Below are 14,250 nucleotides of genomic sequence, written 5' to 3' on the forward strand. Positions count from 1 at the left end.
GATGGCATCCAAATGGAGTTGAATGCACTGCTCCGATTGCTGGTAAATGGCAAATGGCGACTACTAAACGGTTATGGCCAGACGTTAGCTAATCGCTCAGTTTTCCCGGACCTTTCACGCACTTTTCTCTCGCGGCACTCGAACAAAAATCACAGACAGTGGGGTCAGGAGGTCAATGAAGCTTATCACTGGCACGCACATTTACGCAGCACCGCAGGACACTTGCAAAAAAAAAATTACTTAAAAAAATGGCTGTTTTTACGCGGCATTTTTTAAATGATTTTTATTAATTTTTATTTGATTTAGACAGACAGAGTTCTGTTATCAGTCAGAGCCACGTGCTTAACGCGCCGCGTGTCACAATTGTATGAACTTTGTGCCGCGTTGTTGACAATGCCAAAAGCCAACAGCAGCAGCAGTTTCAGTGGCAGTGGCAGAAGTGGCAGCAGCAATGCCACTAGCAACAACGAAGTTGCCTCACGCACACACTCGCACACACACACACACACACACACTCGCCAGGACAGAGAGCGAGCGAGAGCTAGTTAGAGAGAGAGAGAGAAAGAGAGAGCCCTGTTAACTGGCTTCCTGGCTGGCTGGCCGGGACAAACTATTCGCCAAAAACCAGAACCAAAAGCCAGAAACGGCACCGAAAAAAATTCATAAAAAAAAAAAGAAAAGCACGGGAATCTAAGCCAGCAGCAGCACCACTTGAACCGTTCACACACACATAAGTATACTCAAACATATACATAAATATATATATATGAAGATATTCTATATAGTATAGGCATGGCAACGATTCCTCATCGCTGTTGTCGTCGTTTCAATTTCGGCCAGTTTCGGTTCAGTTGGGTTCACTTCATTGCTTAACTTAACTAAATGCTGCAGATGGTGGCAACACACACACACACACACGCCAGTGCACTAAGACATATGCACAACTACACATATGCTGGCAGCCCGACTTTAACTCAACTCGCAAGAACAACTAGGGCCAAAGCTCGTGAACTTCGAGTTACGAGTGTATGGTAAACAGTTGCGGCTAAAAGCGTAGCATACTTTCAAGGGCTTGCAAATATATTGTTAAAGTAATTCAAAAATTATTATATCATATATTCCCATATACATTTTGGTTAAAAAATTTGATCAAATTTGTATATTTACTCAGAGAGTAGTTCAATAGTTTGACCAAAATCTATTTAATACTTTCCCATTTGTAACACCGAAATGCAATTGATACTAACCTACTCAATAGACCAAATTGTAACTTTTTTTCAATGATTTCTTAGGCCGAAGTTTAATTAATGGCAACACAGCGAGTTTTCCAAAATGCATATACATTTTATCTACTTCAACTGGAAGAACTTTAGATATTTTCGTGCGATTGCTGCTATCTTAAATCCTATAATCTTGCCCCAGCTTGTGCGAACGCAAGTGTGTGTGTGGATTTGAGTGTGAGTGTCTGACAGCCGAGGGCAACATTTCAATTCGGCTTCGCGTCGTCGTCGTTGCCGCAGTCGCTTTGCTGTCGTTGTGTTGTCGCTGTGTTGTCGTTGTCGCGTTCGTCATTTTCGTAGTTTGTTTTGCTCGTTTGCTGGTCCCTCGGTTTCGTAACTTTCTCGCTGTGTGAGTGCCGTGTGTGCTATGTGTGTGTGGGTATGTGTGCGTTTGCATGACGATTAATGTTAATGTGTGTGAAGCAGCAGCAGCAGCACCAACAATGCACGGCGAGAAATCAAGGCCAACTTTAATGTAAAAGCAATGGAAGCTAGTGAAAAGTACAACATACTATTATTTGCCCATGAAGTAAGAAAAAAATTGATTGAACATTAAATTGAGAAATACAGTTCATACAAAATATATTTATAAATCCCAATCAACAATAAATAAGGTAAGTCTAAATCTCATCATAAAGTTAAGTACTCTTGCTTGCGTACAAAAAAGCAGTTGGCTTCTAAATTATTTTCAGCGTGGCCCTGAATTAGGAATTCTGTTCCTTTTTAAAATTAATCCAAACCCTGATGTACCACCCATGAAAAGCTTGATTTATATAAGCACAAGTCGAGTGTGTGGTCTAGCTAGCCCATTGCCATTTGCCTAATTTGCGCCATGAATTCAGCGGCAAGCTCGTTAAATCCGAGCACCCATTCATATTCCGAATCAAATTCAAATTTAAATTCCAATATCATTTACCCCACCACTGGGCGCTGGCAGGGTGTTGCCAAGGACGAAGGACAATTGTTGCCGGGTGCTGAGAATGGAATGGACTGAACTGAACTGAACTGAACTGGAATGGAATTCAATTGCATGTGCGATTGCAATTTGTCGACGAACGGAGCAACATTGAGCATATGACGCATACGCAATGTTGGCCCATGGATCACGGCCGGCTCTTTGTGCTGTTCATATGCGGCGTGTGTTTGCCGTTGTTGCCATGCAAATTGCCCTGGCCCAGTGTCAGTGGTCGGTCGTTCAGTGGTTAAGTGGGGCAGGGTGGGTTGCTCTGGGTTGCATGCGCGACGACCATGTGGCAAAAGCTGAAGCAAAAACACTCAGCGAAAAGCTGACTGGTTAATGCCAATCACTTTTTAAAGTTTCCTTTTTGGACCATTACGTTGCTTTCAGCTAAGACCAAAAATGTTCTTATTCCTTCTTTTTCCACAAAGCTTCACTTTTCTTAAATGTTATTTTTAATAACACATTTTTTCACTGTGAACAAAACTTAACTCAGCTGGTGCTGGTAACCTTCATGGCTAATAAGCAGTCACGGCACGTGAGGAGAATGGCGAAAGTGTTTTCCGGAGGGGGCTACTCCAAAATATTATTGATCAAATGTTTGCCACAGTGAGACACAGATTTCCTGGCGATGGAGGTGAAAGCCAAGCAAATAATATCCGGCACAAAAGCCATGAGCGAGTGCATCGGATTGCATGGCAGGGACGCTGTGAAGCTGGAAAGCTAGAAAATCCGGGGGCATCTGCTTGCCCAGCTGGATGTCAGATGGATGAAGGCACCAACTCGACCAAGTCATTTGCCCCGAAGGCTGACAGAACGATTTGCATGCTAAAAATAACAAAATTGATGGCCTTTTCTTCGCTCACTCCTCACACTCACACACTCAAAGACGGAGAGCCGTGTGCGTGTGTGTTCCAAAACGAAAAAAAAAAAATAATAATAATAATAAATGAAAGAAAGAAAGTTGGAGGAAATTACGGTGGGGGAAAGTGAAGAGGCGGTTGTTTTTGCGGCTAACTGGTCATGGCCACGGTGAAGGCGACAACGACAACAAAAACGACAGCCAAACAAAGGCAAATCAATTAAAAAATGTTCGTGAAAACAAAACAGAGCAGCAGCGGAAAATGGAAACCGAACAAAGAAAAACCAAAGACGAAAAGTGCTGGGCAAATATTTCCGCTTCACGTCAAGGCTGTGGCAATCAAAAGGCACACACCACACTCACAAAGGACGAAAAGGAGAGCCTGATGGGATTGTTTCGTGACGTCTAACATATCCGCTTTGCCACTTCAACTGCCAACTCGAAACATCCCGAATGGCCCACAAAGTGGAGAGATGGCACATACAATATATACACCGCCAAAAGAAATAAGTGATGAAACTGAGATTCAATATTCCGAATCATGAGTGAGCAAAGAAGAGCTCATCTAGCAATAAATATTTGTAATATAATTATGCGAATAAATTAATGATCTTTGATAAATGAAAGGAAAATTCAAACTTTGTAGTTATTAAGATTCACTACTCTCAAATACAATAGCATATTCACTGAGTAGAAAACTCAATTAATAAATCGTACTGTTCTATTGTTTAGCAATTTTATACTACTGTAATCAATACCAAAGTTACACTGTGACTCTAAGAAAAAGTCAAAAATCTTGGCACATATTTACATCATTTTAAAATTATCCTGCATGACAAACTGCTTTTGCCTGTCTCCATTCCAATGAGAATCATATCCAATTTCACACACAGCACACACATTGGAAAAAATATTTGAAAAAATTAGCAAATCATAGGCAAAACGAGAGTTTGGATTCTGAGTTCACCGAGTCTCGATTCTCCGGAGAATCGAGATTGGAGTCAGAAGCTCACTACCTCTTCTTCTTGTGACGCATCTCTGCTGGCGAGCGCACATGTGGCGCCGCATGCATAATTCCAGAAACCAGTTTTGTGAATTTTTTGGGGCCCAACGAGACGCTCGAAATCTACTGAATTTTTTTTTTTTTTTTTGATATATATATATATTTTTTTTTTTTTGGTTATGTGGAAGCGATGTGTACGGGCGCGCGCGCCACTTGAAAGTGCAACAGCGTGGCGGGCTGACACAGCCACTGCGACAGTGGGTGGTGGGTGGTGTGCGGTGGTTCGGTGGTTCCAGCTCGACTTGGTGGTCCACAAAGACACCAACGATCGTAGCTGTCTACCTTTTCCTCAAACATTATCATTTTTCAAAAATTTTTTGTGATTTTCAGAAAGAAATTCATGAATTTTAAACCCAGGGTTAAAGGTCACCTTTAGTTTAAGAATATCTTATAAAATATGTATAGTTAATCTTTTTAAAACTAACTATTTGTACAATTGCACGTACTGCATTAAAAATTATTTGTAAAAACATCAAATTTATTATCTCTATACAAAGAAATTAACCACAGGTTAATTCACAGGAAATTTTATCTTTTATCTTATCATTTATTTTATAAGATGCTTGCTCTTCATTTATTTTTTAAACTTTTGTAAGTCAATTTTCAAATAACGTATAAATTAAGTGGTGAATTAGTTAGTGTATTTAACTGGTTGGTTCGAACACCAAGCTAGCAGTCATGCTTTCTAATTTAATTTTCAAACGGCTTTGGCCAAAGTAGGAAATTCGCGAGAGCAGAGCGTCTCCAAGGTGTAGAAAGAGCGCGTTTTACGGGTTATAACGAGGTGAATGAGAGTGAGAAATGACCAAAGTGGTCAGCGAGAGAGAAATTATGGCGCTAACAGGGAGAGGTTAACGGGGGCTGGTGAGCTAAGACCTGGGAGACATGGGAGTCCGCTTGTTAGCGCATTTTAAGTCGCCGCCAAGGTTGACCCTTCTTCTTAATAATCATCACCAGTCTGCCCTCCCACTCGCACACGCAGTCCGTCTCTTTCGGCATATGCGCTTGTGAACCACGTTAATTAGCCGACACGCCAATCGATGGCAGCAGAAAGCTAATAACTATAACATAATACACAGAAACGGAGGAAAACCTAAATAGTTTAACATTTCTGCAATCCGAGGTTGGATGGTAATGTGAATATAGATAGACATGACCGTAGATATGGATCATCTGATCAACTATTTTGGGGGCTTGATGCCACAGATCATAACTCAAACGTTGCCCCGAGGCACCTGCACATATTTCCCAGTCGTAAATGCTAAATGCTCGCTCCAGAGTAAATATTTAGAAAATAATAAAACCAAATTTAAATGCAGAATGAAAAAAGAACGATTTGGCCGAGGCGCGTGCAACAAAAAAAAATGGAAATGAAAAGAAAATGAAAGTCTGAAATCGCGTGGCAAACTAAAACGAAACAATGTGGAAACGAGATTTTCCAGGTAAAGGGGGACGACTAGTTCATAAGCCCAAATCACGCTGACTAAGGACCTTTTTTTTAATTATATCGCTAATAGCTTGGAAAACACAACAAACCACTTGTTTCTATTGCATTTGATTTCAATATGATTAATTTTTTAGTTACAAGAACTGAAACACTGAAAACAACGTTTGAAAGTTATATGCAATTTTCACTAAGTGTTTCATCTGAAGATGTGTTTAAAATATGTATTATTATTATTATATGTAATAATAATATTAAGAAGGACATTCGTATTTAAGCGGCCTGAATTTTACAGAAATGTTCATTCTTTCCTCTTTAATATTGATCTTAACAAAATGAATATTGAAATATTGAAATTTTTAAGTTCACAACACGATCTATAGGTACTTAATTCTAAATGCGAAATTTATTATATCGACATTACCGATAGGGTGGAAAATCTATGACTTTCGATTTACAGATCTGATAGATCCCATCGATCATGATCTTTTGCGGCGGCAGCGACGGCGACTGAAGCAGCGACGGCGGCAGAGGCAGCGGTGGCAGTGGCAGTGGCAGAGGCGGTACGGAAGGCGGTACGCTTACCTTGTCGCTTGGCTTAAGCTGCCGTGCGTCGTCGTGATGTGTGCCATACAGGCAATCCATTCATCGACCTACTCCACTTTTTCTCTCTCTGCACGTGCACTTTGATCTCCACTGGGATTTTGTTTTTCTTTTTTAGGCGTCTTTTAATCGCTTTTCCAAATCTGTCTGGATTTTCCTTTTTATTCGCTGGCAAGTCGGGAAACACTTAAGATTCTATAGGTCCGTATATAGATCAGCCGATATGCGTTCGCATACGAGTATATACATATATATATATATATATATATACGATTGTGAGGGGAGACAAATAGACAGACGTCTAGATATATACTTATTTATATTCAAATGACAAAAGAAATGAAACGAAACAATTTTCATTTATTTTTCACTTTATTTGTTGTCCACGCAGCGGGCAGCGACGTCGGCGTCGCCGCTGGCAGAGGCCGGGTGTGGCGAGGGGCGCTCGAGGGGGCGGGGCCGCAGTTGTCGCGCACATTTTTCACATTTTCCACCGCCCCGCGCGGCTCACACAAATAACAACAAAAAAGAAACAACATTGGGTGAAAAAAAAAAAAAAAAACAAAACCAACAGAACAGCACTCACAAAAAATAAAGAATTTTACATATAACTTTCTGGCCAATGTGTGGCAGAAAGAGAGGGCTACATATCGTTAGAGAGAGAAGGAGGGGCATTGGCAGATTGACAACGTCATCAACGAGAATGACAACAAAAACGACCAACGCGACACTTTTCCTTTCACATGAAAATCCCGAAGACGATGATTTTCGGATCATTCACTTTTCACTGCACGATCATCGTATGCACTCACAACAACAACAACAAAAAAATGATCAAGAATTTACCCGCTATTTCTATATTTTGTATTTGTAGTATTTATATTTTTTGGTATTGTTAAAATATTTATTTTTTGCTTAAACAAGTGCGAAGCGATCACCGGCGTGCGCGGTACTGAAAATCGCTCTGCTCGCAGGCCTCAAAACGCTGCCGGCGTCGCAGTCGCGCCAGACAGCGGCAGAGGCAGCGACGCCGGCAGCATCGGGAATATCCAGTTTATATACCGATCCTAATACAGTACGTATAGGTTATAAGAAAGCAGTAGTGCAACCATTAACATATAGTTGAAAACAGCAAATCGTAAAGAAAAAAAAAAACACATTTCGATCTCTAGGAAACTTTGGAAACTTTTATCATTTACCAACATAATATGAAATATAAGCTTAATAATTACATGAAAATATATTTTATATATGTATAATATAATATATTTTGTAAAGTAATACTAACAATTTAATAATATCATCAACGTTTATCTCTAAATTTAGTACAAAAAGTTGTGCCAATTATAAAGCATCTTGTTAATGCAAAATATATTATATTTTAAACGGCCATAAATTTTCATCTAAGGTGTTTGGAAAATATGTTCCTTCGCATCCACCTTATACGTCACATAGGCGATAATATTTACTGTAGCAATTTGAAAATGCGAATGTTGAATGTCTGAGAATTGTGGGTGAGTGGGATTCAAACTGTCTATCTGGCAATGCGTTTGTGTGAAAAGTGTTTTTCACGCAAATTGTTTGCAACGTCAACGGCCAGCGGCGACCCAAAGAAACAGCGGTCAGAAAACTCGTTTATGCGTGGTTAGAGTACGTGAATTGTCAGAAAAGTGACTTACTCTTATGATATTTGAATATCGGCAATGTGTTTGTAAAAATACAATGCCATTTCTTATTTTCTCACTACCACTATTTAAAATGTATAAAAATAAAAGAAAACAAATATTACTCTTAATTTCTTTACTCTACAAAATAAAAGTAATATAATACCAAAACCTTGAGCGCATAAACGAAGTATTTACCCAAATCGTTAACCAATCACTTAGTGCCATGGCCAACAGCCCTGTGAACCATTCTCGAATTGCATTTGAGGATTTTTGGGGGGAAAGCGGAAAACGTGGGAGGTGTGGTTAGGGGGCGACGGATGACTGTCCTCGGCCTTGGTCCAAAATGCCTCGAACCCTCAAAAGATCCGAGAGCAACAAGTGGGCGGGCAGGAGGACACAAATAATCACGGCAACGAAACCCAGCCAAGTATTTGACAAACAAAAAATCAAACAAACAGACAGGCAATGCTTGTTTTATGGGGGAATATCGATTACACAAATGACATGCAACAGAAAATCGATGGCAAAAATGCCCAGGAAAATGGGCAACGTTTTCCGATGATGGCAAGATGGCACGGCATGCACGAGTGATTTTCATCTTCCGTTTGGCAAATCGGCAAATCGACGCAAATGCAAAGTGCAATTTCTGCACAATATCAATTAATCACAAATATTTGCATTCAGCAGATGGCAGATGGAAAGCAGCAACCAAAACAAAGTGCATGGGCCACAAAACACAAATGTTAATACACTTATAAATGCGTTTAAATCGCGTCTCCAGATTAACAACACAAACACACATAATTTAACACATTTTCACTGCGACCTTCACTCGTTTTTCATTTTCATTTCAATTTCACTCACAAGAGGCGAAAAGCGAAGATTGCGTAAAGAGCCGTCGACCATGTAGCCCTGTTTTCGTCAATTGTCGACAATATCGTTTTTACTGCTCTTCTCTATTTGTTTAAAAAAGAAAACTCACCAAGAAAGCAACATATAAACCATAAAAACGATCGAGGACTAACAAAGAGGAAGGTCAGCAATCGGGCAATCGAAGCCCAAAGTACCCATTAATAGTAGATACTAAGCACTTGCTTACTTGCTATTTTCAAAATATTTAAACAAATATAACAACAGTAATACAACAATATCGAAAAGTATGATATGTTGTTCTCATTACATATGCAAGTTAAATACTTTTATATAAAGTTAAATACGTATTTGTTATCAACTTCTCGTGGGACTTTATTTTAATGAAAATGTTGCATACCCTGTTTAAAATTTAAATCGCACAAAAAAGAACCCCGCACCCCGGGCCAAGTGGGTGGTTTGATGGGTGAATTTCCGCGAGAAAAACATTTTAATGCATTTTCACAATTCCGAATTCCTTTCATTTGCCGATTGATTGCTGCTGATGATGTTCGCTCGAAAAACGTTTTGTGCGAGCAATGAGAATTTTTGGGAAAATCGGTGGTGGGAAATAATGTAGGTGGCAGAAAATGTTGGGAAAATGTTGAGGAGGGACTGCGCCGATGATGGATCGCAATGAATGGATCATCCGAATGGATCATCATCTGCCAAGTGAATAAGCCGCAAACCATTTCTTTGGGCACTATTTCCGTGCTTTAGTAAAAGAAAAAGATACGTTGTATTTCCGGGAAAATTTTACAGGTATAAATACGCTTTTCCGACCTTCCTTTACACTAAAGTAAAGATCGTCGGGTTAGTATATTAAAATTATTAAATTAAATTAAATTAAAATTTGTTGCACCTTTTTAAGGGTTCAAAGTGATGATTCATGAAAACAAATAAAGTTGAGTGATAGAATATTTGAAAAAACTAGATTTAACAACGTTTACCTAATAATAATGTACAAGGATATTTATAGATCCAAAACCTTTGCTTGGCTAAGCTCATCTTGTAAGTAAGTATTATTTAGAAGTCTTTATAGGGGTTTTTACTCACCTGAAATTAGAAAAAAAGAAGAATGTAAGCACAGAATTAGTTTTTGTAAATTTGTAAAAGCCAAAATTTAATAAGGTAACTAACTATAACTAGTTCAGTCAATTAATAAATATACTAGGACTTAGGGAATATATATCATATTCATATATTGCTGAGATCATGCTCATTAGCAACCTCGTTTCTCGCAGTGTCCCGCTTATATTTTTCAGGTTGTAATTGGGAACACTGACGTCACAGCCGCAGTGACCCCATGACCTCGTTTGCCATGATTCTTTTTAGCTCCTAGCCATTTTCTTTCCTTTCACTGCGTTTCCGTTGGCCAAAAGGTCATTGACACAATCCAGGCTAAAGGGATAAAAGGCTAAAAACGTGACTTTTGTGCAATTGTGACGCTTTTCACCACACACTGGCATGCTCACATTTTCACATCAAATGGTCGTAGATCGAGGTGAAGCTTTTCGCTTCATGACGTCAATGTGCTTCCCAAAAAAGGTCAGTCACTACATATGTACATACGTATGTAGGTGATGACGACATACAGCCAACAAGAAAAAAGCACCGACGTTTTTCTAAGTACCCCATTTTTATGATTTTAATTAGAACTACGAGTACAAATTCGATTTTTGCTACAAAAATATCTAGTTTTGCTTCACATTTAGTTTGTTTCGAATTTGAATCGGTTGTTATCGGGTATAATGACCGTTACACACATGGTTATAAACTCGAATCGGTTGCTTAAAATTTCTTTCGTTTTTGGTTTGAGTACCTGCTTTGCATTAATACTTAAAAAACTTAAAAGCGGAAAAACTTGAAGGAACCCGAAGCTTTTGCAAGCCCTAAAGCATTTGTCGAGAGCTTTTTTTACACTTCTTCGAATTTCCAATGCTGCTACTGAGTTTTCGAAGTTTTCAACAGGCAACGTCGACGCCGGCAGAGGCAGAGGCAGCAGCAGAGACGGCGACGTCGGCAGCGACAACGAAATTCGCTCGGCTCGTCGGCATTTGTTGCTCAGCAGGAGCTAAAGGCGAACACGTGCTCACCGCTCGGCATCAGCGGCAGATTGCACCACCACCCACCACGCACCACCCAGCACCGCTCGGCACCACCCACTTTGACACCCGCACGAAAGTCGAGCTCCAACATCTCTGCTTTTTCTGCAAATTTTCCTCCTTTTTTTTCAGAGGCAATTGAAACGACAAAGACAAAGGGAGCGCAATTGAAATAAACGAAGGGTGCAGGATAACGGGTTAACAAAGTCGGTCTACAGATATTAAAATGTAGCTCTTCTTAAGTGGAAAATGATTTCGACTGAAAATAAATATACTTTTGCATAAGAATACTTTTAAAAAAAGGAACAGATATATATTTGACTGACTTCGTAACATTGTCTTTTTATACACAAAAATATACAAAAGAAAAGAGTTTTAAAATTAATATAAATAAAAATAATAAAACCTGCTTTTAAAATATTCTGTACAACTATTGCATATTTGCTCATTGCTAGCAATAATTTTAGTTAAGTACTAAGCAATTTATTTTCAAATACGAGCTGCTTTCCAATGACTTTAATGTACTAAACGAAGGAGATAAGGGAACATGTACTTTAAAATTCATTAACTTGAACCAGCTTAGCTCTTACGCTTCAGTTAAACTCTGAAAACATTTTCCCCCTGCTGATTTTGTTGTTGTGGCGTTTCGCAATGAAAATGCGAAGGGAAAAGCCACCGCAGGCCTCGAATTTCCCCTTAATTTTTTCGTTTTCCGTTTGATTCCTTTTTGGGAGATAAGCACAGCCACTCGATGCTGTTCAATGCTGTTCCTGTTCGTTTTGGCCGCTTTCCACGACTTTTCCTCATAAATATGCAAAGGAAATGCAAACCGTAGCAAACGAACCACAGAAAAACGCCACCGCCCACCGCAAACAACTGAAGATGAAGGTAAGGCGATGCTGACAGAATTTTCACTGGCTAGTGCCACGCCCATATCCGTTTCCAGCGATGGGCGGCAATTAAACAATTATCCGAGGGCCGGGAATCATTTTTCATAGACTTTTACGCGCCCAAAAAGATACTCAAAAAGTTATTCTTCATACTCTTACAATAATTCCTCAAATGAATGCCGTATTAATTTCTTACCATACGATACAATTTTAAGTAATCAACTATTGCATGAATTAAATGCAATTTTCCTTAAATTATATAGTCGTCTATAAATGTATGCATTTACTTCCACATTCTTTAAATATTTAATGGGCGTAAAGCTCATAAATTCTATTTTAACTCATACTTTTTGGTGCCTTTGAACGCCTCTAATCAGCTATTTAAGTATTCCGACTATGTTTCTCTGTGAGTTTTCAATCCATCAATCTAATTTAAATCCTTCACAATGGACATCTTAAATAGTTTGTGTTTTGCCGAAAGTTTTCCGATTTCAAAAAGATTTTTAAAGTTCACTTTCCTAGTCCCTTTGCTGTGCGGGAACCTTACGCTCCAATCAGCGTGATTGAAGCTAGGCGAATTCCTCGAAGGAAGCCTGGGAAATATGCTAATAAAATTTCAATTTCAGGTCCTTCGAGGGAGTGAAGCATATTGTTTCTTCCCCCTTTCTTTTTTTTTTCTTCTTTTTTTGTTTATTTTTGGCAGCGTTTTGTTGTTGAGCTGGAGGTTTTATTGCTAACTGGGCCATAAAGAAACCAGCTCCGAATGCACTTTTGGAAGTGGACGTCGGTCATAAAAAAGCGCTGCACAGGGAAAAAACCAAGTTCCACGGTTGCACTTATTGACTGCTTATGGTTGTTATTAAGAAAAAAAAATGGTCATTACAAAAATATACAATTACAAACGATGATTTATTTATTCATAAAAGGATTAAGTGATTCCGGAAAAAACAGTTGAAGAAATAAATGAATACTCCAACGCACCATTGTGCCAAATTAAATTGTAAAAAGGACTATAATTAAATTGATTTAAATAAGAAATATTGCATGAAAGTAAGTCAGTAATGAAAATATTATATCGTTTTTATATTGCATATGTAAATGTGGAAATATACAGAAAACATTTAATGTTAACACATTAAAAGTGAATAAAAATATATAAAAAATCGTAATTGTATTGAAATTAAATTTTTAGATTATTAAAACTAAAAAAGGTTATTTTTATATTTTTCCTACTTTTCTAACTTTGTGCACCACTTCTTCACTTCAAATTGCAAATGATCTGGCTTGCATTTATCACTCATACGCAACGTGAACCGAGATTACAGCCCATTTATGGCAATCAAAGACCTGTGAACTTATTTTTCTAAGTGAGTCCCGACTTTTGGTTTGCTTCCTTACTTACTATACCGTTCTCCTTCCACTTGCAAATTTATTACACATACGCAACGTGACCCGAGGTCAGAGCGCATTAATAGCAATCAATATTCTTAGCTACACCACAAAATTTGAAACCCAACCAGTGGGCGTGTGTGCTAAGCTGGGGCCTAACTAAATGTCGGCATTTTGAGCCGACAGTTCGTGTCATTTAATTTGTCATTTGCCGGGAAGATTCACGGCTTGTTCGAAATTAAGCGACGTCTGTTGGCCGCTGTCGTTGCTCGGTGTTCTGCTTTTTGACGGCTGATGTCTGTTGCCTGTTGGATATCTTGGCTCAGATGCCACCTTTGACCCATTTCATGGCACCTCATCTCACCTTCAGCGCTCAGTCAGCTCGAAAGCACTTCAAAGGCCATCATCTTGACATTTTGATTTATTGGCTTCGCTGCTGTTGTTTGCCGACTTGGGATGCGGCTTTCACTTTGGCTTTAACTTTGTCTTGTTGGCCTCCTGGCTTCTTGGCTTGTTGCTTTTCTTTCCTTGCGGCTTGTTGCTCTGCCGATGTTTGGCATTAAGCCGCTTACAACTATTGGCCCGCCTGGAAAACGCTAGCTGCCAAACCGCCAAACAGCTTGGCCAAGCTCCCAGTTGGCTTTACACTCGCCAAATTCCCCAAACAGATAATAGTTTCTCCCAGCGGAAAATTTGTCGGTGCTAGTGAACAAAACTGACTTGCAGTCTGCAGCTTAAGAAAGCTCAGCTAGTAATTTTCAGGAAATTCTGTTCAATATGAAGTCATATATGAGATCTAATAGATAGATTAAAGTCAGATGTAGCGACTATAATTAAAATATTATCTAAACGGAAAAATATTTGCGTACCAAATTAAAATAATATTTTAAGAATATAATATTTTATCCAGTGGCAACAGTTGTATTTTGTGATAACGTTACAACGAAATGATCAAATTCTCACTTGAATAATTAAAAAATCGAATATAATAATATAACACCACCTATCACTGATCATTTCTTTCAGTGCACCTGATGCTGCCAACTTTCTGACATTGGCCTTTGCCGGCGAATGGCTTCA

At 39.0% G+C, this 14,250-nt stretch overlaps 1 protein-coding gene across 10 annotated transcripts in view; it reads right to left on the minus strand.

The window, feature by feature from the left end:
- Positions 1-14,250, minus strand: part of Sh (Shaker) — a 138,941-nt gene that overhangs the window by 83,765 nt on the left and 40,926 nt on the right. For 2 of the 10 annotated variants that reach the window (NM_167592.4, NM_167596.5), the window contains exons 1-2: positions 7,057-7,164; positions 6,193-6,405 (exon numbers count right to left, since the gene is read on the minus strand). The exons of 5 other annotated variants lie outside the window; for them this stretch is intronic. In NM_167592.4, coding sequence (NP_728120.1) covers positions 6,193-6,239 — 47 coding nt within the window. In that variant the 5' untranslated portion in view covers positions 6,240-6,405; positions 7,057-7,164. Of the gene's footprint in view, positions 1-3,911; positions 3,951-4,116; positions 4,327-6,192; positions 6,435-7,056; positions 7,165-14,250 lie in introns of those variants that run through there. 3 more of the 10 variants (NM_001414058.1, NM_001414059.1, NM_001169317.1) reach the window with 2 other exon arrangements.

The sequence above is a fragment of the Drosophila melanogaster genome, chromosome X, assembly GCF_000001215.4.
Source record: "Drosophila melanogaster chromosome X".
Lineage (NCBI taxonomy): Eukaryota > Metazoa > Arthropoda > Insecta > Diptera > Drosophilidae > Drosophila > Drosophila melanogaster.